Source organism: Phodopus roborovskii, unplaced genomic scaffold (assembly GCF_943737965.1).
Source record: "Phodopus roborovskii unplaced genomic scaffold, PHOROB, whole genome shotgun sequence".
Taxonomy (NCBI): Eukaryota; Metazoa; Chordata; class Mammalia; order Rodentia; family Cricetidae; genus Phodopus; species Phodopus roborovskii.
Genome location: NW_026126567.1, coordinates 15,300,269 through 15,326,594, shown reverse-complemented (window position 1 = coordinate 15,326,594; position 26,326 = coordinate 15,300,269). Strand labels below are relative to the sequence as shown.

At 44.5% G+C, this 26,326-nt stretch overlaps 1 protein-coding gene across 1 annotated transcript in view; it reads left to right on the top strand.

Moving 5' to 3' along the window:
• Deptor (DEP domain containing MTOR interacting protein) overlaps positions 1 to 26,326 on the top strand; it is a 129,998-nt gene that overhangs the window by 62,677 nt on the left and 40,995 nt on the right. The window contains exon 4 of the mRNA XM_051202655.1: positions 8,845 to 9,023. Within this exon, the coding sequence (XP_051058612.1) occupies positions 8,845 to 9,023 (179 nt within the window). The remainder of the gene's footprint in view (positions 1 to 8,844; positions 9,024 to 26,326) is intronic.

Below are 26,326 nucleotides of genomic sequence, written 5' to 3'. Positions count from 1 at the left end.
TCCCTCCCTTCCTTCCTCCCTCCCTCCCTCTCTCCCTTCCTTTTTCTCTTTCCCTCCCTCTCCCTTTATTTCTTTTTCTCCCTCCCTCCTTTCCTCCCTCCTTCCTTCCTTTCTTTTTCTAAGACAGGGTATCTCTGTAGCTCTGACTGTCCTGGAACTCACTGTGTACACTATGTAGACCAGGCTGACCTTGAACTCACAAAGGGCCACCTGACTCTGCCTCCTAAGTGCTGAGATAAAAGATGTGCACCCCTACACCTGGGTTGGCTTCAAATTCTTCATGTAGCAGGAAAGGGGCTTTAATTCCTGGTTCTCCGGCCTCTACCATCCCGAGTGCTGGAACTAGAGACATGCACCACTGTGTCTTGCTTGTCCAAACTTTTGGCCCTGCACAAAATTCTCATATAGTCCCACATTACACAAGGTTTGCCTGACCCGTTTGATTTTTTTTTTTCAATGTGCAAAGTGATTGCTATCAGCTTATTTCTATTCCCGTTTTGGCACCTGAATGGGGCAGTTCCTTCTATTGTGCGGCCTTTCCTCTGGGTTAATGTGAATCTGGGAAATCTGACTCTGATACGCATCAGGAGAGGTGGAAATGAGCTCAGAAGCAGAGCAGAATCTGCTGAGTGTTGGCCGTAGTCAAGGCTCAGCAGTGAGTAACTGTGTGGACGGACTCTGGCTTTATACCAGGATCATGGGCCAGGATAGGAACAGCTTTACTGAAAATCAATTTGCTTTGTAAAAGGGAAGATGTTCAGGAGCAATAGCCACACTTTGGATGACTAACTAAAATGTACTTAATGTCCTTGTTAGTGGAAATGTATAATCTTAATTTTGATGCAAAATGCGGTTTGAATCCCCACCCATAGTAGCCCCATAAAACTTTTAACATGGTCGTCATCACCCACAGGTTACATTTGTTTTATAGTAAAGGTTTCTGATGTCCTAGGCACCATCATGTTTTTTCAGAGGATATTATGCAGTAGCCTCACCAGCCTGGAACTTATTTGTAGCTCAAACTAGCCTCAAACTCACAGTGATCCTCCTGTCTCGGTCTCTTTTTGAATACTGGAATTACAGGCATCAGCCATCGTGTCTGACCAGCATTATGACTGCTGTCTGTCTGCATTATCACACATTTAAACTGCACCAAAAAAGGTTATCTTTGTTTTATTTTTATATTTAAATTCTTATGTTTTAGTGTGTGTGCGCGCATGTGCCATGGGGTACATGGAGAGAGAACAGTTTGTGGGAGTCAGTTTTCACTTCTACCGTGTGGGTGCCAAGAATCAAACTCAGGGCAGCAGGCTTCCATAGTAAGTACCTTTACCAGTAGAGCCATTCCTTTGACTCTAGGCTTTTGTTACTGGTTTTCTTTTTCCAGCCTGGTTCTGCAGCCATCTTTCTTAGTCCTGAATAAGGACACTGAGATGCTATATTAATCATTAAACTGCTGGCCGATGGCTAGGGCTTCTTATTGGCTAGCTCTGTCTTAATTATGAACCCATAACTACTAACCTGTGTATTTCTCATGGCCTTATCTTAACAGAGAATGCCTGGAGTGTCCTATGCTTCTGGTCTCCACATGGCAACTCTTTACAGTGCTTCTCTGCCTACTTTTCCCAAAATTCTCCTCGTCTCCTAGCCCCACCTGTCTTCCTGCCTCTATCAGCCAAACTGTTTTATTCATCAACCAATAAGAGAAATATATGTGTAGAGGGACATCCCCCATCACTAGGCACCATTACTAAAGGGACTTAATCAAATAGCCAAGTGAAGTACCATGTAGGTAAGTGAAACAGAGATAATGCAAGTGTTAAGAGAGCTCCATGTAGACGGGGATAGAGATGACACAAAGTAAACTGCGGATGAGCTATAGTTGTCAAGTACCATTTGGTGACTAAAATAAGGCAGCTGCAGTTATTCCCTGGAGATCATCCTAAGCGTTTCTGCCTTCCATCTGAGCATGGTTATGGTTCTCTAAAGAGGCAGCGTGCCTGTCGCCTCCCCCTGATAGTCTCCGACCTTCCAGCCTAGGCAGTGCGGCTGTCATGATTGATTGGTATCTGACAGCTATGCCAAGCTATGTAATAGCAAAAAAAAAAAAAAATTCTGGTGGCGCAGAGACAGCTGGATAGCCATGTGCAAGAAGAAATCGGCGCCTTACCTCACACCTTATGTAATGAAGTCAAACTGTGTCATTGAACTAAATATAAGAGGAGAAAACAAGAGCGGGAAAAGAAAACTCTGGTGTTCAGGCAAGGCAGAGGCAAAAGCAGCAAAGGAAGCGCGACAAATGGGATTAAAAACCTCTGCTATGATCAGTGCTGCAAAAATGGGAACCGATTAATCACAATAGGGGAAAAATACGCAGTAAATGTCTCTAAGACACTCACCTTCACACCAGATAAAGGACTCATAAAACTCAATAATAACGAGTCATGACCAGCCAGGTACAGTGACACAGATCTCAACATTTGGGTGGTGGAGGCAGGAGGATTAGGAGTTCAAGGTCATCCTTGGCTATAAGAGACTGTATCTCATAGAAACAATAGCAGGATAGGCAAAGGACTTGTAAGTCATTTCACCTCCCCCAGAAGATATTGAAAATGAATAATAGATGCATGAAAAATGATCAAAGTCATTAGTCATCAGGGTCATATGAATCAAAGCCTCGGTGTGATATAACTTCACACCTACAGGGTGGTTGTGATGAAAGAGAATAATGACTTGTTTTTTTTTTTTTTTTTTTTTTTTTTTTTTGCTAGAATGTGGGGAATTTGGAAAGCAGTTTCTCAAAAGGCTAAACAGTTGCCATATGGCTGAGCAATTCCATTTCTGGGCATAGATTGAAATGCACAAAATCCTTGTATGCTTCTGCATCGCCTAATGACATAACTGGAGAAATCTACTTGCATGCATGTGTGGTTTATTGCTTCTAAAGCTGGGATGAACAAAAACCATATAATATTAAAACAGTATCCGGCACCGTGGTGCATGCCTATATTTACAGTATTTGGGAGGCAGAGGCGGGGGATGCCGACAGCTGGGCCACCCTGTGCCCAGGTGAAGTACCATAGTCTGTTATGTTAGTAGTTGGGGGGTTTTGTTCGTTCGTTTGTTTTTTTTTAAGTTGGGGAATGAACAATGCTCTGACCTGGACTGCGTGGAAAGCTGTGAGGTGAAAAGCGTTGAGTTGTAGCAGCTGAGTGAGTCCATGCGGTGTATGAGTTACAGTAGAAGGAAGCCAGGAGAACTGGAGTAAAGGGAGGAGAAGAGACAGGAAGTCGGCATCCTGGCAGCAGCTGCTTCTGCTTTCTGGAGCCCTCTGTCTCCATGTGTGCAGCTCAGGCTGCTGCCTTCCAGGACGTAGTGCAGTGAATACCCAGCTCTGGCCACCCTGTCACACAGTTGTCCCCACAGAGGGACTGCCAAATTAGATCCCAAGCAACCCATATAATACTTAAGAGACAATTAAATGGTGGTTGTTTCAAGCCACCAAGTTTGAGAGCAATGTTTTTGCTTCTCTTTAAAAATCATTATTGTTTTAATGTGTTTGAGTATTTTGCCTGCGTGTATGTCTATGTACCATGTGAGTGCATGATGCTTATGGAGGCCAGAAGAGGGTGTCGTATCCCCTGATACATATATATATATATATATATACATGTATATATATATATAATACCTACACACACACACATATATATATACATACATACATACATGTATATATTATCAGAATGCATTCAGAACAAATAGTAAGTCAAATACTTGCATTAACATGGAGACTTCATATAAATACTAAAGTCCAGTCCCAAGACAGGCTTGGGCTTAACTAGCAAGAGGAGCCAGGGTGGGGGCTCTCCTGCTTTGTAAGGGGAAATAAGCGGGGATGAGCTGAGGACACTGGGTGTTTTAAATGGCCTGCCAGCTGGCTGCTTTCCTGAAGCCTTGGCAGGAGCAGCTAGCCAGCCAGTTGTCCAGAGGCCACCAGCTACTTAGCAGTTCTAAAGGACGGAGCAGGTCATGTTTCTGGTTACAAGAAGCAGCATGGAATAACCCTGTGCACTTGTCCTCATGGCACTCAGGGACAGTGACCATTTGCTGGGAGAAGCTGGAGTGGAGCTAAAGGCTAAGAGCCTGCACCAGAAATCAAGAGTTTATTTATTTATTTATTTATTTTTTCAGACAGGGTTTCTCTGTGTGGCCTTGGCTGTCCTGGAACTCACTCAGTAGACCAGGCTGGCTGCGAACTGGCAGAGATCTACCTGCCTCCGCCTCCCGGGCACTGTGATTAAAGCATACGCCACCACCACCCAGCAAGAGAATTTTTAGAAATCATTTTAGTTATCATGATTTATTTTTTCATCTATTTGGCGTGTGCATGTGTATGTGTGTGGGCCCATGCATACCGTCATACACATGGTGGATATTCAGAGAACAGTTTTCAGCAGTAGGTTCTGTCTTCCTGCCATGTGAGTCCCCAGGATAGAACTCGGCATCAGGCTAGGAGGGGAAGGTCCTTTACCCAGTGATCATCTCATCAGCCCATGGGGGGGGGCTTTATTTGTTTATTCATTTTACTTATGGAGGAAATGTTAAGGCAGAGTCTCATTGTGTTGCCCTGGCTGCTCATGAATGAGAGAACCTTCCATCGCAGCCTCCTGAGTATTAGGGATAACATACATGTGCCACCACACCTGGCTTTGTGAGGATGTCCTTTTTTAGCATGCGCTTGGATGCTGTGTAGCAAGAAACACATGAAAATGAGCTTAACTTATTCATTCAACAGTTTTGTAAACATGTTACATAAAGAAACACCTGTAAGCAGCCCAGATGGGGCCTGGGACTCCAAATGTCCACTGTCAAGTAAGCAGATGATTCTAGAAGAAGTACAGTGTCCGGATTTTGGGGGACCTGAGAGTTCTCACAGGAAGCAGTACCTAGAATGGAAAAGCGTAGGAGACTGGCGTTTCTTCTGCTTTCATTCAAACTACTGAGAGTGTCTATGGTAGTGGAGGGACAGTGATATTCCTTATTTGTACTGTGCCTGCGTCCTTCCGCTCTCCCTGCTGGCCTCTCATTCCCAGCGCAGGCTCCCAGCGCTGGCTCTGCAAGGTTTCCTTCTACGTAATTTCATTTCTAGGTCTTGGCAATGCTGTCCCACCTTTCAGTGTTCAGAGATGTGCGGTATGTCGTGCGTTTGTCTTCCATTCTCCATTTAGTCAGTGTGTTTCACTGGTCGGTTATCGAAAATCTACTCAAACGTGGTAGTTCAGACAGCTGTGGTTTGTTCCATGGGTCACATGGGGTCCCTCTCCGTTTCTCTTGGGCTCCTTCATGAGGTGGCTGGTGGGTTAGACGGAGGGTTTCTCTTGGGCCGGCGGGTCCGAGATGGCCTACGTCGTGTCTCTGAGAGTTGGTCCTGGCTATTGCCTTGCACCCTGGTTCTCCTTGGGGCTTTTCTTCTAGGAACCTATACCTTCTTACATGGTCGTTTCTGGATGGCCCCCAGCCAGGTAAAGGCATATGCTTGTGGGAAGCCTCGTGTGACCGTTTTAATGTTACTTGGCTTCACCCTGTTGTCACGAGTCCCATCATGGATGCAGGGGCCGACTCGGCTTCTCCATGAAGATGCAGGGACGTGGAGCCATTATTGTACATTGCATATTGCCTATACAATGTCACCTGATTCTGTCTCTCTGTTGAAGTAAATGTGCCAGCGTTATACTGAATGGAAAATTTTTGGGTTTTTTGAGATAAGAACCCTGTGTGTAGCCCTGGCTGTTCTGGAACTTCCTCTGTAGACCAGGCTGGCCTTGAACTCACAGAGATCTGCCTGCCTCTGCCTCCCTTAGATTTTATATGAATTCTGTGATGTGCTGAACACGACTTATAATGGGGTCTGAGATAAGCTAATCATGTTTATTAAATAACTCTTGAAATCTCTTCTCTTTCTTGTTCTTGTTTGGACTTTTGTTGTTTTGATTTGATTTTTGTCTGAGACAGCATCTCACTGTGTAGTTCAGGCTGGCCTCAAATTCATGATCCTTTTTCCTCATGGGCTTCTTTCTCCTCCTCCTCCTCCTCCTCCTCTTCTTCTTCTTCTTCTTCTTCAGACTGATAATCTACAAATCAGGAGATGAAGTAGAACAGGTTCTGTTTTCCTTATTTGGTGTGAATTTGTGGTTCATTTAATTGCCAACAGAATGTAGGTGCTTGAGGATGGGTTGAGAACAGGTGTGGATGCCTGGCATCATTCATCTGTAGCACAACAATAAAAACCCAGAGACAGATATTGGGGTTCAAGCTGAAGATCAGAGAAGTAAAGTGGCCAGCCACCAGAGAGTTCTTACCTCTACCTCAGACTGAAATGAGTGATGCTATTTCTACGAATGCTCAGAGACAAAGACTGACTGCTCTGCTCTCCACCAAGCCTCAGACTGCAATCCCCTGAGTTCCTGTCTCCTCCTGCTTTATATTCCTCTCTCTGCCCAACCATGTCACTCCTGTCTCCACCTCCCTGGAGCTGGGATTAAAGGCATCCCAAGTGCTGGGATCGCCTTTGTGTGAGCTCTGTTTCTCTTTCAGACTGGATAGATTTCTTGTAGCACACTGTGGCCTTGAACTAACAGAGATCTGTCTGCCTCTGTCTCTTGAGTCCTGGCATTAAAGGTGTGTACCACCACTGCCTGGCTCTAGGGCGGTGGCTAGCTTTGCGTTTTGCTCTTCAGTGGCTTTATTAAATCATCACCACATTCATCTAAGAAAATACTGTAGTTTACTGGGTTTAAAATGTGAACATTTTAAACTAAAGTGGTGGCGTTGCCAGAGATGAGAGGGCCTAGGCATAAGTGAGGTTGCTTTAAGAAGTAAAAGGTATAGGTCATCTGACAGCTGGGTGGCCAAAATAGAGGCATCTCAGCCAGGGTTTTAGCCAGATAATGGAATCCCCTACTAATATAGGGCCATATTTGGATAGAAAACCATGTATTCAGGTTTTGGTTTTGCTGATCTTGACAGATTCTTAGTGCAGTTTTGGCTGACCTGGAACTCACTATATTATACAGGGTGGCCTTGAACTTATGGATATCTTCTTCCCTGAGATCTTTCTATCCCAGCTTCCCAAATACTAGAAGTACAGGTGCCACTCAAGAGAAATGTGGTGGGCACAAAGGTGTGGATAGGACCTGTATACAGCCCTCTGTGGCCTACAGTCATTCTCCATGATGCATCCTGACTTTATTATTTGGGTCACTGCTGCTAGACTGTCGCGTGTACTCCTCTCCCTCAGGGGATATGTACTGACTAGCAGAGGGTTAATCAGGAGTGAGGCAGCCTGCTGTGTCAGTGTAGGCTCCATAGCCAGACCTGGCTGCTGAATGGGCTCCAATCTGGGTAAACAATCTCAGTGCTCAGCATACTTTCTTGCAGTACAGCAATGTCCACAGCATATGCTCTGGGGATTTTCTACCCCTAGACCGCTCCATCATTTACATCGTGAATTGGGTATTTTCCATGTAATCTCGGCCAACTGAATGGTTCACCTCGCCAGGCTCAGGTGAGGGGTTTCTTTGCTTGTTATTGTCACGCAGTCTGGGATAAATTGACATTTCTTCACATTTTCCTAAGAAAAGTTGTGCGACACTGAGAAAGATAAACACATGGAAGAACGGGAGGAAAACAGTAGCATGTGATATCCCTCTAGGTGAGGGCCATGGCAATGAAAAACGACACGGGTTCGCTGGTGTTCTATATAGATGAATGAAAAGGCACTTTCTGGCTCCAGCCAGATCTGGTTTGGAAATAAACTAGATAAAATAAAGGCTGTGAAGATAGAATGTGGAAGAATTGGGAAATTTGGGGAAGACATATTAACATGGTTGTAAACACAGAATCCATCTGCAAGTCATAGCCAATCCAAGGACAGACCTGCATCGCAAGACCCTGTCTCAAAAAAAGAAAGAAAGAGGGGAAGAGTCAAGTGGTGGTGGCGCATGCCTTTAATCCCAGCACTCAGGAGGTAGATGCAGGCAGATCTCTGTGAGTTCAAGGCCAGCCCGGTCTACAAAGCTGCACAGAGAAACCCTGTCTTGATGGGGGAAAAAAGGAGAGAAGAAGGGAGGGAAGGAAGGAGAGCAGGCTGGGAAAGGTAAGCTCTAAGTATACATGGAGATTGTAGAGGGATCACTTACGCATCACAGCTGCTATAACAAAAATACCACAACCTGGGTGGCTTAAACAATAAGCACTTGTTTGCGAAGTCAAGTTGAAGCTGCCACTCAGTTCAGTGAGGGCTTTCATCTTGTTTGCACACAGATGCCCGTGAGATGAACTGGTTATCTAATTATTCTTTATCAGTTAAAAACTCAGGAGTCCATGCTAGATTGCCTCGCCCAGTCTCGATGCAGGGGGAGGGCATCAGCCCCGCCTCAGCTCAACATGCCATGCTTTGTTCAAGGCCTTGGGAAGCCTGCCCTTTTCTGAATGGCGATGGAGGAGGAGCGGATGGGGTGGCAGGTAGATGGGAGTCAGGAGTAGGGAATGCGGGGAGAGGAAAGAAGGGAAACTGTGGTCGGTATGTGAAATAAATGAAATCATGTTAAATAAATAAAGGTTTAAAAAAAAAAATCTGGGAGTCTTGTTCATTCCTCTCTTGGAATTGACATTTGTCACAGCATAGGACGGCTACACCTGTCTGTCTGACAACTCTTCTGTAATACTTCCTGGAAGCCTATGATATACTTCCTGGGCACCCATGACGTCCGCTTTCAGATGAGCTCTTTTCCTTTTATTTATGTTTGCTTTACTTTTCTTTTCCTTGTTTTTCCCTCCCAGACTGATGAGCCCCGAAACTACACTCCTACAGCCTAGGGAAGAGGAAGGGGTGAAGTATGAGCGAACCTTCATGGCGTCCGAATTCCTGGACTGGTTGGCTCAGGAAGGTGAGGTTACAACAAGGAAAGAAGGCGAGCAGCTTTGCCATCGACTCATGGAGCACGGCATCATACAGCATGGTGAGTGTACCGGTCAGTGCTTGCTACAGCGACGGACGATCTCATAACCTGCGGTTTGTGACAGCATGCACTAATTCCTCACTCCTGGGTCCCGACAAACGATCTCATTCCTGGGTCCGTAAGCCATCTGTGCCTCTGGACAGTGTTGAGAGTTAAGTTCAGGTTATGTTCCTTGCCTTGCCCGTTCATTGTGACGTCAGCTTAAAGGGTTACGTCATTTTGCAGATGTTTCGGCAGATGCTAAAAAGGGAAGGCAAAGTCTTTTTTTTTGCTTTTATGTCTGTGAGTGTTTCACCTACGTATGTGTCTGTCTGCACCACATCAGTGCCCGGTACCCACAGAAGCCAGAACAGGGTGTCAGGTCACCTGGGACGGGAGATGCAGATGGGGTTGTAATTGCCATAGGCATGCAGATAGTTGAACCTGGGTCCTCTGGAAGAGCAGACAGTGCTCTTAATGGCTGAGCCATCTCGCCAGCCCAAAAAAGCAGATTCATGAAGAGCTTCCAAAAGCTCCACTTAGGTATGGTATCACATCACAGTTCCACATACAACTGGCCCTCACAGTCACATAGTCACTTTGCATGCGAAGGCAGGAAGATTGGAAGTGCAAGGCTATTCTTGACAACATAGGAAGTTCAACGCCAGCTTGAGCTATACGAAATCCTCTCTCTCAAAGACAAGCGCTAAAACGTTTCACAAACGGAATAAGCAATTTTGTTTGTCAGATCTCCCATCCATGACCTTGGGGAAGTAGTGTTTGGGTCAGGAAAAGGAACCATGGGACAAGCTGCATGGTGAAGACGGAATAACAAAAGGGTTTTTTAAACATTTTCTTCCTTATGGGATAAATTGTAAGGGTGCAGTATAATCTTTGGTTAAAAATTTTATTATCTTTACTGCATAACAAAAAGCCACTAACGTTTATTGGATAACCTACCAAAACTCAATGGCAGTTTCTGTGGATCAGGAATGGGGGCAAGGCTTAGCTAGGATAGATTTCATTAGGGTCTCACCGGAAGCTGTGGCCACACTGAGAGGCAGGACTATAAGACTAGAAAACTCACATCCACAATGGCTCTCTCTTATCTGGGAAGTGAGGGTGGTGTCATTGGGTGAATGTAGGAATAATAGACCCAGAGCTCTCATTTAATGGCCCTGCTCTTAGAAAGGACCCACTCAGTTAATTTCCCTTCAAGGTATGTGGGCTTGGGACTTGAAGGGGGAAGTTGGAAGGGTGTGATCATTTCAGGCCAAATGCACAGAAATGGTTACATTGGAGGCTGTGCGCCCATTCCTTCCCCTAACCCTCCTCCTTCCAGGCTGAGGATTTCTGTCCCAAGAGTGTGCAACTTGAGAAATAATGAGCTATGTTTTCCTAGCGCTGTCTAGCGGGTCAGGAAATGCACACCCACCAGGACACATGTGGGTAGCAGAGGACAACTTGGTAGAGCTTGTTCTTTTCCTTCCACCATGGGGTTCCCAGGAATCAAACCCAGGTTGTCGGGATTGGCAGGCAACAAAGCCTCCAAGCACTGAGTCATCTCGCTGGCCCTATGACATAGTTTTAGAAAGCCATTTCCAGCGTTAGAAGTGATTAATACATGCCAGGCAGTGGTGGCACAAGCTTTTAATCCCAGATCTCTGTGGGTCCCAGGCTAGCCTGGTCTACTGAGCAAGTTCGTATACGTGCTGGGAGTTGACCTGAGCCATTTCTCCAGCCCCTGATCATTGTATTCTTAGTAATTCAGTAGAACCTCTTCAATCTAATAAAGTAGCTATTTAAATTTTTACTGCATTTGATATGCTATCTGTCATCTTAACAAAACGGTGCGAGTACAATACAGTATTGGTGACTAAAAGGCAGATGTTCTTATTATATCCATTTTATGGTTCAAGAAATAGTAACATCAGTAAGTGAAACAGATTGTTGAAAGCCCTCTCAGGTAGAAGTAGTCAAATGGGTATTGCTGCTAGTAAGTGTGAACTTGGAATTGGTTAGAGTGGCTACCATTTTCCCTAGTGAGCAAAGACATGAATCTACCATCATTTTACTCCAGAAAGACAAAGCCAGATGATATCAAGTTCTATGAGAAAACCAGTTTCTTACACTGCAGTCAACTGACTGACTCATTCTGTGCCTGAGAGAAAATGCCAGATGCCAGGAGTGTTTTCCAAATGATTTCTAAGGAACGAGTAATTATAGCTCAATTACAGTGTGGTTTTATAATGCTGTAACCTCCATGCCATAAAGGTGAGCCATAGAGGATAAAATCAAGGCATTATTAGTAGAGAATCTGAGTGTGGGAACAGGTTCCCGGGTTGTAGGAGGACTAAGGATTCCGTGTGTAGAATCTGGAATGCAAACTCATTTCCTAACGGATTTCACTATTAGATCACTAATTCAGAGTAAGGAACACACAATCACCATAGTGTCCTCAGTGATGTTCTGAATTGTCTAGCCAATAATTGATTTCCCAGGTTAAATATTCGAGCAAGTCAGACCATGGGCTTTGACTACAAGGTTTCTGAATAAAAGTGGTCCCCTAGATTGAAACCTGTCAGTGTGAGCACTGGGCCCTCTCAGGAAATACTTGACTTTTAACTTTGCCTGTGAATGGTAAATGGTGCTCTTATCAAGGCAGGACTTGTTAGATGAATAAATAGCTACCATTCATATTTGTGGGCATGCATTTGTCTGTGCAGGCATATGTACATACTTACACAAGTGCATTTATTATTTTTTGTTTTTAGCTAAAGGCCCCACACATAGTGAGTCAGTGCCCTATCACCAAGTTATAGACACAGTCTCCTGTGAGTGTGTGAGTGTGTGTATGTGCACTTGCACACACACACCCTTTAAATGGTCTTAATCTATTTGCTGTGCTGCTCCAACTCACATTATAGCTTAGGCTAGCCTCAGACTTACCTAAGTCCCCCTGCTTCAGCCTTCTGGGTGCCGGGGTTCTAGGCATGCACTGCCACACCTGAGTTTTCGGCCCTTTTTTCACTTTGACACGGGCTATTTATTTCTTTATTTTTATTTTTTATTTTTTCCTTCCCAAGACAGGCTTTGGAGGCTGTCTGGGAACTAGCTTTTGTAGATCAGGCTGGTCTCGAACTCACAGAGATCCACCTGCCTCCCTAGAGCTAGGACTAAAGATGTGCGCCACCCCTGCCCGGCTTGGCACAGGCTCTTACCAGGTTACCTTGGCTGACCTTGAACTCTTAATAGCTCAGGTAGGACTTGAATTTGTGATCCTCTTGACTCAGCCTCCCAAGTAGCTGTGATTACAGGCCTGCACCACCAGGCCCAGCTGCTTCTTACTTTCTAATGCATTTATATTTACTATCTGCTAAGTACTGGGCTAAATACTTTATAATGTATTAGGTAGCTAAAATGTGTGTATTTATCGTATGATTGTATATATTCTGATTAACTCTGTGGAGGCTTAGCACATTTTTGAAACACCAGTACTGGTGGAGGAGATGCTGAAGTAAGAAGGATGTAGGTCAGATGTCAACTGGACCTACTAGGAGGTTTCAGACCAGTTTGGCCTAGGGTGTGACTTGGTCTCAAAAATGCATACGTATATCGTAATTCTTGTAGCAGTTCTAGGACATTGATATTAGTACTGAAATTTAACAGTAAAAAATTATGAGGTTCTGAAGGCAGGGTTCAAATGAGTTCACCAGACCTAAGATAAATGATAAATAGGTGTTTTATTAGAGAAGCACTTACACAGATAAGAGTAAATAACCACTGTGATCTTCCTGCTCCAGAAGATGCAGTCTCTGCCCTTCCGATGTGCTCTGTGACCCAAGAGAGGACACGCCCATAGCTCCTCTATCTTAAAGGGGTCATGTCTGCACCTGAAACCACACCCAAAAGGTGTGGCCACTACTGCAACTTCACTGGCAAGGCAAGATGCCGCTACAAGGTTCAAAGCCTTTTAAGATATTTCGCCAAGATTGCCCAGATAGGACATAGCAACTGTAAGCACTGTGCCTAAGAAAGAAGTGTATTTGAACTGTAAATACAGCTCAGTTGGGAGAATGCTTACCTAGTGTGATTGACACCCTAAGGTTGATGGCCAACACCACAAAAACTAGGCATGGTGGCTCTTGTCTATAATCCCAACATTCAGGAGGTTGAAGCAGAAGGGTCCAAAGTATCAAGGCCAACCTGAGCTAAATAAGACCTTTACTAAAGATGAAGAGGGGCTGGGGAAATGGCTCTGTGGTTTAGGGTACTTGTTGCTTGTGCAGAGGACCCACATGGTGGTTCACAGCCATACATAACTCCAGTTTCAAAAGAGTCAATGCCCTCTTCTGGAAAAGGAGTTGGGGACAGCTTCTCTGGGCCCAGTATGTGTGCAGTTGGTGTGGCTCTGGCATAATAGAGGGAGCACCATTGTGGAGGATTTACGGCCTGGATTTTGAGCCTAGCTCTAGCTACTGAGTAACCATCTTTAACTTTCCCATCTACAGATTTATTAATATATTAAGTTAGCCTCTAATTTTGTCTTTTTGCATCCTCCTGACTAAACAATCTTTGAAAACCTACATGGACAATGTAGCCGTAGAAAGATCCATCATATAATGGCCAAGATAGGTTACACTGCATGATCAGCAAGAGATCACGTGACCTGGAGAGATGGAGGCACGGACTTCCTGTATGGTCTCAGGGCACTGGCTCCTGCCTTCAGTGCAGGCAGCCTCTGCCCAGACTCAGAGCCCAAGTGCACTGCTGTGGGGCATTCCTATCAGCATACTGCCTGCTCCACCAGCCATGACTGCTAGCATTCCAGACACTTGGAAAGAAAGCAGGTGCTCTCCATAAATCACACTGCCTGTGGATACTTCATGTTGCAAGTATCCTTATCAGTCAGTGACTTAGGAAGCCTTCCAAAGCCAGGCACTCCTACTGGGGATGCTGGATGGCTCTTTCCCACATCACCCGATGGTGAGAACTGAATCATGCAGCACTTAGGAACAGCTCTGGCCACAATGTTCAGCTCTGATGACCCCAAAGGCCAACGTTTGTGTGTGATCTGGTCACCTGTAAATCATAATGACCACTTACAGAGCTCCTACTGTCTTTGAGCCACTGTGGTGGCATCTAGTCCCTTACATTCTTTATTTTGCTCGATAACTCTAAGTTGGGCATTATCTGCTGTGGTGGTTAGAATGAGAAATGTCCTCCACAGGTCCAGCCTTTGAACATCTGGTTCCCGGTGGTGGCACTGGCTGGGCTTTAGGCAATGCATGTAGCCTTGCTGGGAGAAATGTGTCACTAGGGGCCCAGAATTTAAGAGCTTAAGGCTTCACCCTACTTCCAGTTTGCTGCCTCTGATTTGGCTTGCCTTTGAAGATGTGAGCTCAGCTTCCTGCTCCTGACTGCTGCTGTCTGTCATGCCTACATTCTGCCATCAATGACTCTGGAGCTCTAAGTCCCCACACACTCCCCAAGGGGGGAGGGGGACACTTCTATAAATTCCCTTAGTCATGGGGCTTTTTATCTCAGCAACAGAAAAATAACCAATACACACACATTCTTGTTATTTATTTATTATTGTCTATCCATATGATACAGTAGGAAGGGGTAGTGTGTGTGTGTGTGTGTGTGTGTGTGTGTCTGTGTGTGTAGTAAGAGTAGCCCAGCGTTCTCCTTCCGTCTTTACTACAGTTGTGGGGATTGAACTCAGGTCATCAGGCTTGCATAGAAGTGCCTTTATCCACTATGCCATTCTCCTTGATGCCAGCTGTCTCGTTTTCAGACAGTTAACCTGCTAAAGATGAGAACTAATAAGTAGTAGATTCAAGGTTCAAATCAGGCCAGTTTTAGGAACTTCCTCTTACCCACTGAGGAGGACCCAATGCTTATTGTTAACCCCACTAGGCTAAAAAATAAATAAATAAATAAATAAATAAATGTTCGATCATAAATAGTGAGCTACGTTGACTGCATTACAGCAATTCACATGGCCTGGCAGATGCCGCAACTTATATTGAAAAACAACAACAACAACAAAAAAAAAAAAAAAAACTGTTAGCCCATAAAATGTATAAAATGTACCTTTTCTCAAACACTAACAACCTTGGGGTTTTCACATAAATTTGCAAGTGGGATGAACACACTTCACAGACGCTAAATATTTCCCCAGCTGTCTTAGCTGTCAACTGGTTATTGCAGCTCTAAGTGGAGAGAGATGGAAGCCAGATAATCACATGGGTGGAACTCTCTCAGCTGCAGCAGCTGACCCTGGATAATCAGACTCCTGTGGCTGTGTCCACACGTAGCATTTCCTCCTTTTCTGCTTCGGCCAGAGCACTTCGGCAGTATCAACACTTAATAAGGCCTCCGGCTCTTCCTTTTAAGCCTGCAATCATATTAAACCTTGCAGTTTCACATTATCTTTGCAGCCCTCCCAGCTGCTCTAGGGTAGCGGTGAGTATGCCATCTCAGGGGAAGATGGGAGCTGGGGCCTTTGCTCGAGAGTCAGGACAGATGCCAGGTTCAGATAGCGAGGGGTGATGTCGTCATTCCAATAACCTTAGGAGCTCAGCCTAAGGTTGCAAACAGTTGAACACAACGAAACAAATAGTAACCATATCAAGAAGGAATGGGGAGAGAAGGGTTAAAGGAAAATAGCTTTCTTTGTGTCCTTCTGGAGTTCTTAACAGAAACCCCCTCTGACAAAGGTAAGATAAAAAAAACTGTCTTCCCATATGGCTCAGTTGGTAGAGCACTTGCCCAGCGTACACACAACATGAGTCCACACCAGCACGATGTAAAGCAAGGACTGGGGCTGGGGTTGGGGATGGGGGTGGGGCAGGAATTTGAAGTCCTCCTTGACTATACATAGAGCTTGAGGTCAGCCTGGACAGCATAAGACCCCATCTCAAAAAAAAAAAAAAAGTCAATAGAAGTTAATAACACATGTCTCTCTAACTCTCTTATACATGGAGATGGCCCAGGGAAATAAGCCACCCTGAGAACCTGGGTTTGATTCCAGGATCCCGTGGTGGAAAAAGACAGACTTGCTCATGTTGTCCTCTGACTTCCATATGAATGTGGGGTGGCAAGTGAGCGCGCACACAAGAATATAAATAAATAAGGGTAAAAACAAATTCCTAGTATTCTGAATGATTTTAGTGGCTTTTTAAGTTACACTGCTTAAAGGCTCTAAGGATTAAATAAGAATGTGCTATTCGTATTTTTATCTGAAACATTATCTTTAGTAAATGAGATTTCTCTTCAGGTGGCCTTTGCTGTTTATTATATAGGTTTATAGGCTGAAAAAATAAATATAGAAGTTAAAAATGATCCAAGGAATTCTTAGTATACATAGGTCACAGGAAAGTCAAGACGTGTTTTGACTGTAAACATGGTCCATTATTGTGCTCATGAAATTCTCTTAGTTGTCAACCATGGGGGAGGGTGTGCACGAGAGGGGAGTGTAAGGAGTATGGGTTTTTCCTCCCGCCGCGCCAGCCCCAAATAATACACAGAGACTCTGTATTAGATATTATACTGTTGGCCAGGTGCTACTTTCTCATCGGCTAGCTCTGAACTCACTTTGTAACCTAGCCAGACTTCCCCTTGCTATACTTTGGTACTCCTACTAACTTGGACTATAGACCAGTACCACCAGAGCCAGCATTAGTTTTCCTCTCGAGAAAGCGTTTAATCAGATGATTTGTTCATTTTTAAATTGGATTTCCTCTGGATTATCATAGTCTTCTTATTCTTCTTCTCTTTCCTCCTCCTCATCCTTCTTCTTGTTTTTAATGGTTCAATATAGTCTTCTCAGAAGCCATAATCTAACATAATGTTTGTTTTCTCTATTTAGAATTTCCAGGAATTTGGGTTGGGTTGTAGCTCAGTTGGTACAGTATTTGCCAGGCATGTACAAAGCTTGAGTTTCATCCCCAATACCACATAAATCATGGTGGTACCTGTCTAACCCCAGCCTTCCAGAGGTAGAGGCAGGAGGATCAGAGGGTTAGGTCACCCTCAGCTACACAGTGAGTTTAAGACTGGTCAAAAAATATAAGATACCCTGTCTTTAAAAAAAAACCAAGGTCTGTAGGGGTACAGCTTCCCTGCTGTTATGTGCTATGACTCTGTTTTGTACTTTATTATAATTGAATCCAGAAGAAGAAAACCGGACTCAGTCAGAAGCCCCCTGCAATGTCAAAACTGGGGGACAAAGTCGCTTGATAACGTCACATGCAAAGGTGTGGGCTCACATTGTAAGTGCTGATTTTAGTTAGAGGAAAACGGTCCTGTAGCCACACCAAGGATCTTCCAAAGCACAAAGGGAAGGGGAGATGCTAGTTTGATGCAGCCTTTCAAGTGAGAACATGAGAGTGAATGCAAGGTTTTCTTTTGTGAAATGTCATCACTGTATTCCTGTCCTTCTTGGCCGCAGTCAGCCAGGTGTCACTTGCTTCTGTAGATTCAGATTATGTTGACCATAGGCACCTACCTACTCCTGCCTCACACCCGCCTGACAGCATGTCGCTCTTCATCTCCTACTACAGGTGCTCGTTTATCCACAGATACACTGTGTTCATTTTGAGACAGGATTTCACACAGTAGCCCAGGCTGGCTGGGAACTTACTACACAAGCAATGCTGACCCTTAGATTCATAACAGTCCCGTCTGTCTCTGCCTCTTAAGCCTTAGGATATCATGTCAGGCTTTGTATATTTGCAAAATACTTTTTATTAGAGCATGAGAATTTCCTAAAATAGAAGCACCCGGTGCTTTGTGTGGTTGGTGTGTACTGGCCCCAGTATCTGCAGTTTCTGCATGTGAGGTCTTGACTAACTATAGAAGGAAAACATTTGGGAAACAAGATTGCATCAGTAATGAAACTGGTTCTGCATTTCTTGTCATTGTTTGCAAGACAATACAGTGGCAACTATAGCACGTTTACATTGTATTCAGTATTGTAAGTGATGTAGAAGAGTTGAAATTTACTGGAGACTATGTAGAGGTTATATACAAATACAGGGCTATTTTATATACAGACTTGAATAACCATGGGTGTTGGTATCTGAGGGTCTTAGACTCTGTCCTGTGGATACCAAGGGAGGACTGTACATTAGAAGTACAATCTTCTGCTTGGGTACCCAGCTTGATTTTTGTTCTCAGGTAATGGAAGTACTTGGCCGGTTTAAGTGATGGTATTTTAGTGGGACACACATGCTGGGTCCCAGGGTTTTTATCAGAGCATAGCAGATCTCCACTGTGCAGCGGGTAGTTCAAAGTATAGAATATGGTATGTCCCACCCTTATCGTCCTTCTGAAGTATTTACTTCCCATTACTGACAGGCATGAGCTTGGCTGAACCACGCACGTTCAGGAGGATAGTAAGAGGACAGCGTGGAAACTCTCTTTCAAAGAATGCATCAAAGCCAGGCATGATGGTCCATGCCTATAACTGCAGCACCAACAAGGCTGAGGCAGGAGGATTGGGAGTACTAGCACAGTCTGCGCTGTGTAGATAGGTCCCGGGACAGTCTGGGTTACCTGAGATCTTGTCAAAAGCCAAAACCAACCAAAACAGTGAATCATCTCCAGCAAAGGTCCTTTCACCATTTGAATCATTAGGTCCCTTGTGCCTCCCCTCCCCTCTCAGCGTCAAGCCTCAGCTTCGTGTAGGGCTTCTCCCTGTGACCTAGACCACCTGTGTTGTAGTAATTGCCCTCATGGTATGTCATCCTTGCTATTATGTTATGCTAGAAATTCTCCCAGGAGCCTCTCTGGCTCTTCATTCTGAGCCCAGATTAGTCAGGGTTCTCTAGAGAAAAAGAACGGGGGGTAGGAGGTATCTATCTCTATATAAACAGGGTTTATTAGAGATGTAGTCCGACTCCTCCAACTATGGCTGCCTCCTGACAATCAAAGAATCCACTAGCTGTTTGGTCCACGAGACTGCGTGTCTCAGCTGGTCTTCAGTAGATGCCGGAATCCCTAAGAAGTGGGCTCTAAGACCAGTGGAGGAATGAGCGTGCCAGCCAGAGTGGAGGCAAGCAAAACAAGAACTCCCTTCTTCCATATTCTTTATATAGGCTGAAACCAGAAGGTGTGGCCCAGATTAAAGGCGGATCTTCATTCAACCCCACAGGTGCACCCAGGAGCTTAGGTTTTAGTTAATTCCAGGTCACTCAAGTTGACAACCAAGAATTGCCATCATTACACCCCCTCATTTTAACCCAGTTTTCTTGGTTGACATTTCAGTGTCAATACCTCTGGTCTATTCAAGTTCTTCTCTTCTCTTTTCCTCTCCTCTCTTCTGTCCTCTTCTCTCCCCTCCCCTCCCCTCCCCTCTTCTCCCCTCCCCTCCTCTCCTTCCCCTCCCCTTCTCCCCTCCTCTCTAGTCCTCTCCTCCCTTTCCCTGCCCTTCCCTTCCTTCTTCTCCTCACCCTCCCCTCCCTTGCTCTCCTCTCTTTTTGCAGTACTGAAGATCAAACCTTGGACTTTGTACATGCTGCCATTTAGCTGTACTCCCAACCCCAGAGGAGCACAGTAACTCTCTAGACTTGCGGAGAACTAAATGATACTGTCTAGAAGTATACACAGGACCTGGCACAAAGCTGGTTGTCTTTGTCATCATTGTCGTCAATGTCTGCATCATCAGATGACTTTCGGGGAAAGCTTCATGTATGTTTGAGCCCATCCAGTTCTGACTTCATGTCTCATGCTACATAATCTATGTAAAATGTGGGCCATTCCCCCCTCACACTCTCCCTCCTTCTCTGGGGCTAGAACCCAGGGCCCTGTATGTGACGGACAAGCGCGTTTAAATACTGAACCCCTGAAATATTTCAAACAGATTTATTCCATCAGTTCTAAAAGCTTGAGAATAGAATCTGTGCTGGTTTGAATGAAAATGCAACCCCATAAGCTTGTATAATGTTGCCCAAACTGTTTAAGAATTATTGCAGTAGGTGGAGCCATGTTGGAGGAAGTATGTCACCGAGGATGAGTCTGAAGTGGTTTTAAAAGTGCACTGCAGGCCCAGTGTCTATCTGTCTGTCTCCCCCCCCCCCTCCCGCTGCCCCTCTCTCTCTGCTGCCTGTGGATCAGGATGTCAAGCTCTCAGCCAATGCTCCAGCACCATGCCGCTTGTTTCCTGCCTCAGTGATTATCAACTAACCCTCTCAAATTGTAAACAAGCCCCCCATTAAATACTTCCTTTTTGTAAGAGTTGCCTAGCTCACCGTGTCTCTCCACAGCAATAGAACAGTAACTAAAACAGTGTTACATGTTTAATTTCCTGAATTATATGTCTGATGCATTCTGATTTTCATTTTTTAAAACGTGGTGTTTTTGTTTTTGTTTTGTTTTGATGCTGGGAACATAACCCAGGCTCTTCATGTGTGCTCAGGAAACACCCTGCCCCTCTTTTTATTTTTTTGTTTTGAGGGAGGGTCTCCCTAAATTTCCCAGGAAGACCTTGAAATTATGAGCCTCCAGAGGAGTTGGGATTATAGGCCTGTGCTTCCCAGCAAAGATCAAAAAAAGACTTTCGTCTTTAGACCCCTTTGCTCTTACAGCACATTCTGGATCTCTGCAAAACAAACCTCAGTTCTAGAAAACCTACCCTTCGTTCTGTGAGTTATAACTAAAAAGAAAAGGCTGATAATGTTCGGAATGCACACGGCTGTTACTTAGTAATGCACAGAGAACATAAAACACACAGTTTGAGATACTTGATCAGTTGTCAGGATCTAGAATTATCTGGGAGACGGGCCTCTGGGCGTGCGTGTGGGCTAGTATCTTGGCACTAACCGAGGTAGGAAGGCACACCCACTGTGGCTGGTACACTGCCTGTGGAAGAAAATGAGCTGAGCACAGTGTTCAACTCCTCTTCCTCCTGACTGTGTTTGTAATGTAACCAGCCGCTCCGAATCCTGCTCACATGGTTTCTCCATCATGGCGGACTGTACCCCTGGCCTTCCTCAATGGTTTTTGCCCCAGTATTTTATCATGGCAACAAGCGACCACCGTGCTCACACACTCTGTTTTTCACCTCTCCTTTGTTGTAGGAGTTCTTGGAAGTAGCAGGAAGCTGTGCAATCAAGCGTTGCATTTTGATCTCTCTCCTATTATCTTGGCTAAAGTTACTTTGAATCCTTTTCTCCTCTTATTCCATCCCTCTCTTCCCTTCAGCCAACTAGATCATTATAAGTGTGTCCTAACTTGGAGCCTTCAAGTGTTGTTTTGTTCTAGTAATGTCAGCTAATAGGATTCTGTGCCCTAAAATCAATTTCCTGCTTTCACATCCTCTTTGTAATGTCAGGGCCGAGGAAGTCATTATTTTAGCCTGTGACTCACAGTTGCCATTGCCTCTTGAAGAGCTTTGAATCCCAAGTACCTAGCACATCCTTTTGAGGAGTAGGCACTCAAAAACAGTTGCTTAATCTGTTTTAGTCAAGGACTCTGCTGTTTTGGGACACAGGGTCCTTTGATGGCTTCCTCTTCTGGTATTGTGAAGTAGGTGGCTATGGCTGAAGCACAGCTCAGATTATCTTAAAAATAAATAGTTGGCAAGTCAGGGATGACGATGCACACCTGTCATCTCAGCACTTGGCGGGGGGGGGGGGGGGTAAATGCAGGATGTTCGGGAATACAAGTGCATCTCCTGCCATCTTCTGCATTGTTCTAGGCTAGCCTAGTCTCAAAAACAACAACACAAACGACAAAACTTCCAAGTCATTTTGTTGTGATCCACATCTGTCATTTCAACACTGTGTGAGAACAGCTGGGGCTCTAGAGTGAGTTGCAGGCCAGCCCTTTGAGACACCGTCAAAACCGCAACAGAAAAGCTTCCTGTCAGAATCCATTATCAGCTCATATTTTCTTCCCAGCACATAAGAAGCATATTATTTTCTTTTGAAATCTTGACAAATTTTTGAAAATATACAATATAGTTATATATGTCCTTGGTTTGAAACAAAACAGTGCAACTCCCTCCCCAAACTTCATATATTTGTTTCTTTTGGGGTAGGCTGTCACTGTGTAGACATTTTAGCTTCAGACTCAGCCTCCTCTTCTTCAGCCTACCAAGTGCTGGGGTTGCAGGTGTGTTGTATTCTTGTCTCTTCCTAACAAACATGCCAAGGATGGAAAAAAAGTGACTTTCCTCCTTTCCTGCTCCATCAGTAGCCCACAATCACAAGTACAGTTGAACTATAGAACTCAAGGTGCTGTTTTTCTGTCTGTCCTTAGACCACATATATGGGTGGGATAGAACCCAGTGGTCCCTTTAGATAAATCAGCTTCCTTTTTGTCTGCTAACATCATCTTACTAATTTCTTCAATTGATTTTTCTTTTTAGTGCATTAGTGTTTTGCTGCATGTATGTCTGTGCGAGGGTGTTGGATCCCCTGGAACTGGAGTTACAGACAGTTGTGAGCTACCATGTGTGTGGGTGCTGAGTATTGAACCCTGGCTCTCTGGAAGAGAAGCCAGTGCTCTTAACTGTAGATGGGAGTTTCTGTCCCGCCCCGTCCTAAAGAAGTTCAGTCCTAAATAGACACACAGAGGCTTATATTAATTATAAACTGTTTGGCATATTGCTCAGGCTTATTACTAACTAGCTCTTACAACTTAAATCAACCCATAATTCTTATATCTATGTTCAGTCACGTGGCTTGGTGCCTTTTCTCAGTAAGGCATTTTCATTTGCTTCTTCTATGTCTGGCTCTCTGCCTTTCCTCTTCCCAGAATCCCCCTAGTCTGGCTGCCCTGCCTATACTCCCTGCCTGGTTACTGACCAATCAGCATGTCTTACTAAACCAGTATGAGCTACAAATCTTTGTAGTGCACAAGAGCATTGTCACACATCCCTCATACCTTCTGAATATTTAGGGTACACGGTATATAGGAGTCTAGTCCTTAACCAGTAGTTTGGTGCTGCTGCAAGCATCTCAAGCAGTAAGAGCCTCCATGGTTTCACTTTTATGGTCATGTCTGCATTTCCTGTTTAATATCCCTTTTAATTCCACAGCAAACTGGGGAGGGGACTCAGTACTTGCCTAGTATTCCCAGGGCACAGAGTTTAGCTGAATAAATATACAAATAGAAAGTAAAGTGCTCAATGTCCAAACCAAGCCATGTGCCTTGGGAATGTCACCAAAGCATAGAAGACCTGGAAAGTCCCAGAAATTAGAAATTGGGACAGTGAAATTTTTTGTTTTGAGGCTTGAAGTATAGCCCAGTTATACAGCACTTACCCACCATACCGGAGGTCCTAAGTTCAACACCCAGGACTTAAAAAGAAATAGAAAAAAAAAAAAATCATCCTAACAGGGCAGCTATTGATAAGATCACAATTAGAAAATGTATGTGGTCATCAGAGAGGTTTCCTCCTACAGCAGATGGGAACGCATGCAGAGACCCACATCAAGACACCACAGACACACACACGAGAGAGAGAGAGAGAGAGAGAGAGACAGAGAGAGAGAGAGAGAGAGAGAGAGAGAGAGCGCTTTAGGCACACAGCTCTAAATGGAGCCGCTCCACCAAATCTCGCTCCCCTTCCAAGCTCAGGGAACTCTGTGGAAGAGGAGTTAGAAAGAGTGTGCAAAAGCCAAGGCGTATGGAGGACACCAGGAAAAGGCCTCGAAAGCAACTGAGCAGCCCTCACATGAACTCACAGAGACTAAACAGCAAGCATGTGGTCTGCGCGGTCTACAGTTGGCCCTCTACTTATACATTATAGCTTTCAGCTTAAGCTTAATTTTTTTTCATGGCACTCCTGAATGTGTGAGCAAGTGGGTCTCTGATTCTCGTGCCTTCTCTTGGGACACCTGGCGGCCACCCACATGATGGTTTGCTTTGTCCGACTGTGGTATGATCGCTTTTGTTTATCTTACTGCATTTTACTCTGTCATCTTTTAGAAGAAAGCGGGGGTAAATCCAGATGAGAGAGGAGGTGGTGAAGAACTGGGAGGGGTAGAGGGAAGGGAGAACAACCAAGATACAGTTACGGGAAAAGAACCTACTTTAATAAAAGGAGGAAAATACACAGACAGAAAAGCAAAGAATAAGGACAAGTCAAGGAGATATGAAATGGAAAAATGATAATAAATAATTAGCTGGCAAAAAAAAAAAAAAAATTGCGCCCATGTTCGGATGTAGCCTCGTCCTCTTGGGGGCTGGTCTGTTCCTGATTCCCATTTTATTCTCTGGGGAACCTCACCTGCCCTTCCCGCTAGAGAAGATAGTCCTGCCTGATACATCCCTGCAAACTCAGCACTAGGAAGGTGGAGGCAGGAGGATTAGGAGTTCAAGACCAGCCTGAGCTACATGAGACCTTAAAAATAAAATTAAAAAATCAAAGAGGAGAAATGAGTAGTCCTAAGAAACAAATACATCAAACTCTACATCAGCACATTTGCTGACATGACTTTCCCGTACAACATTGTGTTGTTTTGTTTTGTGTTTGAACTCTTTTGAGGGCCTGTCATCTAGCTCCCAAAAAATACACAGAGAAATATTCTTATGCTCTCCTGGCCTTAGCTTGGCTCCTTTTTTATCCAGCTTTTCTAACTTAATTTATTCTTTTTAACTACTTTTTGCCTCTGGTCTTTTTACCTTTCTTTATTCTATATATCTTTCTTTCCTTCTTACTCCGTGGCCATGTGGCTGGTGCCTAGTGTCCGCCTCTCCTCCTTTTCTCAATCCTCCCTGCCAGCCCTGCCTGTCCATCTCCTGCTTTGCCGCTTAGCCCTTTATTAGACCAATCAGGTGTTTTGGGCAGGCAAAGTAACACAACTTTACAGAGTTGTTAAACAAATGCAACATTAAAAAAAATGTAACACATTTTTGCACTATTAGACAAATATTCCACAGAATAAAAGAATGGCACGTCTTTAATATTCCGCAGCACTGCGATCTGTGAAATGAAGAATTCTAATGACTTTGGGATTCAGAATCACGATGACTCCTTCTCCTTCTTGATCATTTTTCTAGCCTTCTCTCCTTTCATACAACACCTCCTTGATCATTTTCTATCTTTTCGCAGATTATAGGTTTTGCTCTTCTGTGTCTAACAAGCATCAAGAGAAGTTGTGCCAGGCTGTTGGTAGGTGCTTTCAATCCAGCTATTCAGGAGGGTGGAGCAGAAGGATGGCATGTTTGTGGCCAGCCTGGGGAAAAGGTTTTGAAATCGTGTCCTGAAATACAATTATAAAATAGCTGAGGATGTAGGTCAGTAATAAACACTTTACTTAGCGTGCCTAAGGCTCCGGGCCAGTTCCTCGGCAAAACAAAAATCAGGCAAATGAACAAGTGCTTAGACCAAGTGGCCTTTTTTGAGGTAGGGCCTTATATAGCCCTTGGACTCCCTAAAGTAGAGGAAATGACTCTGAACTCCAGATGCCCCCCCCACCAGCTTCAGACTCCAGTTGCTGGAAATACAAGCATGTGCTATCATGCCCAGCTTTCGTGAACAATTTTTGGATTTGATACGGGAAAATGTCTTGTTAAAGTATAAAAAAATTCGCTTTTCTTTCTTTAGAATATAAACTTTCACATCTTCAGGTGTTATGTAATGGGTGACTCCAAAGAGAGTTTTGACTTCCTTAATACAGGTGTGTCTCAAAACTTACTGCTTCTTAACTCCTCTATTTCATGCCTGCCTTTGACTTAAGATTTCCTTTAGGTGTCTTCAGTGAGGTTATCTGTAAACTTGATCTAGATTTCTCATCCCAGTTCATGTTTCCTAGTGGGTGAAAGGTAACAGTCCTGCCCAGGACGGAAGGACATGAGCCAAGGCTTGGTTCAGCCTTTGGAAGTTTAAGACAAAGAACCGCTCAAGGGCTCCAGGTCAGGTACATGCCAGATCTCTGACATGAATCGCCCATTTGTTCCTCACATGGAAACTTCACAACAAACAACCAAGACGAGAGACAGGTTTAATGAGTTGCCCAAATCACCCACTCAGCTCGTGAACATTGCAGAGCTGGGAGAGAAACTCAGATTGTCTGACTATGAAACCTGTGTCCTTCCTGGGATGTGGAAAAAGAAAAATGGAAGGCCATCCTCCCCAACATGGCAAGTTCCAGGCCAGCCTGGACTACATGATACTCTGTCTCAGAAAACAAGACAAAGAAACAAAACCAAAAAGCTAATTGGGGCCAGCAATGTGGGCGAGGGCTGTCCTTGTCCCACATGCTTGGTATCCTGAATTCAATGCCCAGAACCCATGGAAAGGGGAAAACAGAGGACAGACTCCACAGAGTGGTTCTGTGAATTCCGCATGTGCTAGATCAAAAAAT